The 6,290-nt window shown below is 37.0% G+C and overlaps 1 protein-coding gene across 1 annotated transcript; it reads left to right on the top strand.

Annotated features, from left to right (window-relative positions):
• Positions 1-4,435, top strand: LOC130717975 (leucine aminopeptidase). Its single transcript, XM_057568393.1, has 4 exons — positions 1-1,070; positions 1,585-1,818; positions 2,023-2,349; positions 3,995-4,435. The coding sequence occupies exons 1-4, from the start codon at positions 72-74 to the stop codon at positions 4,289-4,291; spliced, it is 1,857 nt and encodes a 618-aa protein (XP_057424376.1). The 5' UTR covers positions 1-71; the 3' UTR covers positions 4,292-4,435.
• Positions 4,436-6,290: the final 1,855 nt, after the last annotated feature.

Here is a 6,290-nt window from a genome sequence, read left to right as displayed (position 1 = left end):
AGCAAAAACCTAGTCATGTAAAAGGACAGACCCACAAAAAAACACAGGAATTTCAGAAATCTTGTTGAACAATGGCACCGGTTGATCCTCACTCGTTCACCGACTCAACTCACCCACCAACCACCCACATTTCCCTGACTCTGTACTTGGATTTCTCCTCCTCCACCATCCACGCCTCCGCACTCTTCACTCTCCAAAACCCTCACTCCGGCCCATTCTTCCTCGACACTCGCTCCCTCTCCATCCACTCCATCATCGACCCTCAAACCAAAACCCCACTCCCCTTTTCCCTCTCCGTCAACGACCCTATCAAGGGCTCCCTCCTCTCCGTCACTCTCTCAAACCACGCATCATTTCTCGTCACTTTCACCACCTCCCCTTCTTCCTCTGCTCTTCAATGGCTTCAACCGCCGCAAACATTCAAAAAGGCGCAACCATTTGTCTACACTCAGTGCCAAGCCATTCACGCGCGCTCTGTTTTCCCATGCCAGGACACCCCAGCTGTCAGAATCCGCTACTCGGCGCGTTTGAACATCCCTGAGGAGCTTTCAGCAGTTATGGCGGCGAAACACGTGGCGCGTCGTTCTCCGGTTGATGGTGATGCTCTGTTTTTGCCTTGTGGGGACAACAACAGCAACAGCAAGTTCTCTTGGTGTGCACGGGGGAGGGTGGTGGAGGAGTTTGTGATGGAGCAGCCTGTGCCACCTTACCTTTTCGCGTTTGCGGTTGGGGAGCTTGATAATCGTGAGGTGGGGCCGAGGACGAGGGTGTATGCTGAGGCTGTGCCACATGTGTTGGATTCTGCTGGTAGAGAGTTTGCAGGTTCAGAGGACATGATAAGGGAAGGAGAAAGGTTGTTTGGACCCTATGAGTGGGAGAGGTTTGATTTGTTGGTTTTGCCACCTAGTTTTCCTTATGGGGGCATGGAGAATCCAAGGATGGTGTTCTTGACTCCAACAGTCATCAAGGGGGATGCAACTGGTGCACAGGTGGTGGCTCATGAGCTTGCTCACAGTTGGACTGGGAATTTGATCACTAACAAGACCAATGAACATTTCTGGTTGAATGAGGTACTATATGTTTAATGCTTTTCATCTCTTTAATTACTTTTATTTGGAAATAATTCAATTCAATGTTTATTGTTTGTCTCCATGGCGGGAAAGGAAGGTCTCTTTCTATTTTGTTTATGTTTTGCCTTCAAGTTATTGCTACTGTTTAACAAGTGAGAATTTACTTGAAGTAAATTGTTGAGTTCCTCCTTCTATGATAATGAAAATCATGGCAGTTAAAGTTTGTACAGTCTGTATGCGTGTTCAAATTGTTGATTCATGTCTCTGATTGTTGGAAAGCATCAATTACTAAGTTTTTTTCTGATTGGAAATGTTAAATGTTTATTGTCTTTTGCATACTTCCATCTGGCTTTTGTGTTTTTGTCTTTAGTTGTTTATTTCATAAGTTAACAAGGAGAGCATTACTCTTACTCTCTTGGTAAATAATTTTGGCTTTGTAAACTGATTTGGTTTTTGGTTTTTCCAAGTAAAATTAAACCTGTAATCCTGAAACCATTCTTGATTGTCGTGTTAGGGCTTCACTACATATGCAGAGCGGAGGATTGTGGAGGCTGTGCAAGGAGAGAAAAGAGCTACGTTGAATATTGGAATTGGATGGAGGGGTTTAAATGAGGAAATGGAGAGGTTCAAGGACAATATGGAATTTACAAAACTAAAAACAAATCAGGAAGGAATTGACCCAGATGATGTGTATTCTGAGGTCCCATATGAGAAAGGTTTCCAGTTCTTGTGGCGCATCGAACGGCAGGTACGTGAAGTTGTTTGCTTGGTCCTATATTCCATAGTTTTTAAAACCAGAACTGAAATGATTTGCTGATCTAAGACCCAGTGAAGAACTGGTTAAACCGGCCGAAAAAATAAGCATGCTTTGTCCTTTGAGAGTTAAACTAGAACTTAATTTGTTGGAATTGGAGACATTTTTTATTAGTTGATTTTCTCACGGAATGTACAGGTTGGGAGACCTGCATTTGATGAGTTTCTGAAGAAATATATTGCTACTTTCAAGTTCAAATCAATTGATACTGAAACATTCATTGACTTCCTTAAAGCAAACATCCCTGGCATAGAGAACCAGATTGACTTGGTACTATGGACAGAAGGTACTGGAATCCCGTCTGACGCCTATGAACCTGATTCCAGTGCATATAAATTGATTATATCTCTGGCAAATGAGTCCATAAATGGAAGGATGCCACGGGAGGATGAAGTTGCTGATTGGCATGGTCAGGAGTGGGAGCTCTACTTGGACAACTTGCCAAAATCCTTTGAAGTTTCTCAGGTTATACCGTTATACTGTTTTCTCAATATCTTGATGATCTTTCTGTTTGTCCCTGTCTTCGGTAGTTGATTGAGATTAACTGCTCCATTCTAATATGGGACTGATATGTTTTATTCAAAATAGCTGCACTCTTTAAGGAACAAATCATTAAATGATCAACTTTGATATTTTCACACCCACTTTCTTTTCTATCCCATTTCCACACACTTTCTATTCCTATGTCTCTCTTCTTTTTCTATTACATCACTCATCATATCTCTTACTTCTCTCTCATCTGTTCCTATCTCTCTCTAAAGGTGGAGGTGGAATTGGTGTGAACAAAATATTTTCGTTATATGATTGTGGAAGCTAATCCTCCATTTGATTGTCGTTGCTTTTAGGAAATCATGTATTTTCTCTCATTTATTCCCCTACTTTCCCTTCTTTCTCTTCTCTTTTAGGATCCTGGTGGTGTTAAGTTAGATTATTGAAAATAATGGATCCTTTGATTTTTTTCTGCTCACTGACTAGACTCCAACATTTTATTAGTGTTGGAATTTGGATCATTTGTTGGATTGTCATTACCTAACTGTTGTCATATGTTGAGAGTTAATAATTTTCTGGTATTTTAATTGAGATTTTATTTTCTGGTATTTTAATTGAGATTGACCTGCTTGTCATTACCTAATTGAATGTTCGGATTTTCGTTGAACTCAACGTTGATGTACAATTGAGTCAACGTGTTAAAATCTTACTTCTCCGTTACGTTTTGGATGTGTGTTTTCCGTTTCCGTCAAAGCAAACGGGAAACCCAACGGCATTAAACAAAGTGCTTCCTAGAGGCTAGATGGATGGAAGTGATTTACAGCCAGGAAAGCCTTAAATATTAAATTTGATGGTTAGTCACAGACTTTTTCTGCTAGAATGCTGAAAAGTGCTTTAGTCACAAACCTAGAAATTTGTGTTTGGTGATTAATTGGAATGTGTGATAATAAAACATTGCTGGAAGTAGAATGCTAGTTTCTGAATTCTGATCAAAGATTTAGTTATTATTTTGATACTATTGTGTAGTAGTTTTCTCTAATCCCCTCTTCAAACAACCTTTAATTATCATGACTTTGATTTTAGAGAGTTGTGTGATATCACCTCATCAAATATTGACTCTTATGCACTAGCATAGGTTTTTAACACAAAATTCAACTGTATTCCGTGTGTATATTCATTGATAAACAACTGAGTATTGAGTATAAATATTCAAAGATCCTAGGCTAATAGTCAACTAGGGAATAAATCTAAGCGAGACTACACGCGTAATTACATCATAATAAATAAAGAATAAATATTATAATATTCTATTCTAATATTATATTCTAACATTATCAAACCCCTTTGAGCCCATGCTCATTCTAAATTCTTACATAGTAAATGTTCTCTTTGTGGTGGGAGAAGCTATGACTAATTGACTCTAGCTCATATTAGTTATCCATTATGTGAGTTGAATATATATCATGCTCCGTATTTCACATATATTGCCTTTTTACCGTTTTCTCCACTTTAATTTAAGCACTTAAAAAGGAGAGAAAAGAGAAGGACAAAACAAATAACAGTGTGTTCAGAAGCTGATTGTCCAGTTAGTATTTTAAGTTGTGTTATGCATGTCATGCAGATCCAAGCCTTGGATTCGCGCTACAAGCTATCCGAATCAAAAGATTATGAGGTGAAGGTGTCGTTTCTGAAACGGGCTATATCATGTGGATGTAAAGCTTACTACAGTGAAGTGGAGAAAACCTTAAAAGGAGTTGGGAGGATGAAGTATCTCCGTCCACTTTACACTGCTCTGGTGAAAGGCGGTGCAAAGGAAGATGATAAAGTATTTGCCAAAAGAATTTTTTCAGAGGCTCGTGAGAGTTACCATCCAATTGCTCAAGGTGTTGTTGAGGCCATATTTGCCAAGCATCTGTAGAAGAAGAAAAATGTTTCTCAGAATGCTTTCTGTATCTGAACATCAACATGTTCGTCTGTTTTCTGCTGTTTTGAGTATGCTCCTTTCTAATGAATAGTTGATATATGGTTTGCTTTTATTCTGAAATGAGAAGATATTTCATAACTCTTCCTTTCTGAGCATCTCATACTGTGTGGTTGGAAGAATATATGAGTTATAGAGCAATGATGAAGATCTTTGGATTATAGAGCAATGATTTTTCACTGAACTCATCTATAAAAACATGAGATTAAAACTGAAATTATAAAATAAAAAAATAGTTTTAGTTTTTCACAATTTCATAACTAAAAACTTGAAACCATTCTGAACAGGGCCTAATAATAGGGGACAAAGGGAGTATCAAGATATATGATTGACCACTCCAGAAACAAAATATGATAAAATCAGAATTGATCTTGTACGTTCATTAAAATTTATTTATAATTTTTTTACACTGTTAATCAATTAGATTCAATAAAAAAAATTGAATCACAATTTTCAATCATAATGTATTGATATTGCTCTAAAAAAGGAATGGAAAAAAATAAAACAGAACCAAATCATAGATTTTTTTTACATAAATGGCAATTAGTATGATTGAGAAAATTATGTAATTACACTTATGTGTGAAAGATTAAATTGGAGAAAACCTATTAATGAAACGAAAGGAGATGAAACTAGATGTTTGCATCAATAGGCGTTGGGCTTGTATTAGGTGTCTACCCTACTGTCCAAGGCCCATGAGGAACCTGCATCTCTGCTTATATAAGCAACCCCTATTAACAAGCTTTCAATTTAACTTCAAAATAGTTAATTCCTCTTCTTTATTAGTCCATCATTTCAATTTCAATTCAGCTCAACTCAATTTCAAGTCTTTTGTGCCACATATGTATCCCGGGCATATGGTAAGTGATAACACTGAAACATTTGCTTTATTCCCTTTACTATTGATCTATTAAATATATCATTTTCTATTGCTTTTTATCAATTTCTATATTGCTTTGATCTATCACATATCAATTTCAATTGCTTTTAGTCGGTAATTATTGATTGATTGTTTGATTTACAATGTTTAATCAATTAACGTTACATGCATGGTGGTGGTGCAGGCTAATCGTAGATACTATTACCCACAACATTCAGCAGCATATCATTACCCCCCTTACCCGTCCAATCATTATGATGAATATGAGCAGCAACATAGGCATTATATATTTGACAATAACAATAACATTGTGGAAAGAAATCCATATCCATTTGATGGACCATATTTTGATAGAAGAATGGTGGAACCAAGTCATCAATTTGGAGCAGATAGTGTTGGATATGATCGCTATGGAAGATTGAGGCCTTATCCCTATTATGATTCCAGATATTCTTTTCATGGTAGAGTTGATCCTTATACCAGTTACCAAGCTTACTATGAGACTCCACTTTTGGCTTACCCTCAACCGCCGCCAAGGCCAAAAATCCACCCATTTTGGACTCCAGATTCGCTGTGCACTATTATGTGACCTTGGCTAACTAGAATCTTATCCAAGTTCTACCCTGACTTTTGTGGGTTTTGCCTTTTTTTGCTATTGGTAGTGATAATGAGCCCGGATTTTTTTAGGGTTTATTATGTTTTAGCTTTATTTGTTATTGATTATGAGATAGAGTCAAGATTATTAGTACTCAAAATCTTATCTCTTATTTAAGTAACTTTTGATTTATAATTCACATCTTAAAAATAAAAGGTAAACGTGATCAATCGCTTATTGCTCTAAATTGTAAATTCTGATATGATGTTATTTTTGGAAATAATGAATCTCTATTAATTTTGAGATCGAACTAAGAATCTCTAATTTATTTTGAGGGATCGAACTGATATTTGGGCGTGGATTAATAAACAACAACATATTTATGTTAATTGTTGAGCACAAGGCTTGCGGAGAAATGCTCAAACAATATGAAGGATCATCACAAAAAACCACACCATCAA

The sequence above is a fragment of the Lotus japonicus genome, chromosome 5, assembly GCF_012489685.1.
Source record: "Lotus japonicus ecotype B-129 chromosome 5, LjGifu_v1.2".
Lineage (NCBI taxonomy): Eukaryota > Viridiplantae > Streptophyta > Magnoliopsida > Fabales > Fabaceae > Lotus > Lotus japonicus.
This window is presented reverse-complemented; position numbering and strand designations above follow the sequence as displayed.

Excerpts from the sequence above, each read along its gene's own strand:
- LOC130717975 (XM_057568393.1), top strand. The coding sequence starts at position 72 with ATGGCACCGGTTGATCCTCACTCGTTCACCGACTCAACTCACCCACCA. Across the intron at positions 1,071-1,584 it reads AACATTTCTGGTTGAATGAG|GGCTTCACTACATATGCAGA; the intron begins GTACTATATGTT and ends TTGTCGTGTTAG. Across the intron at positions 1,819-2,022 it reads TGTGGCGCATCGAACGGCAG|GTTGGGAGACCTGCATTTGA; the intron begins GTACGTGAAGTT and ends CGGAATGTACAG.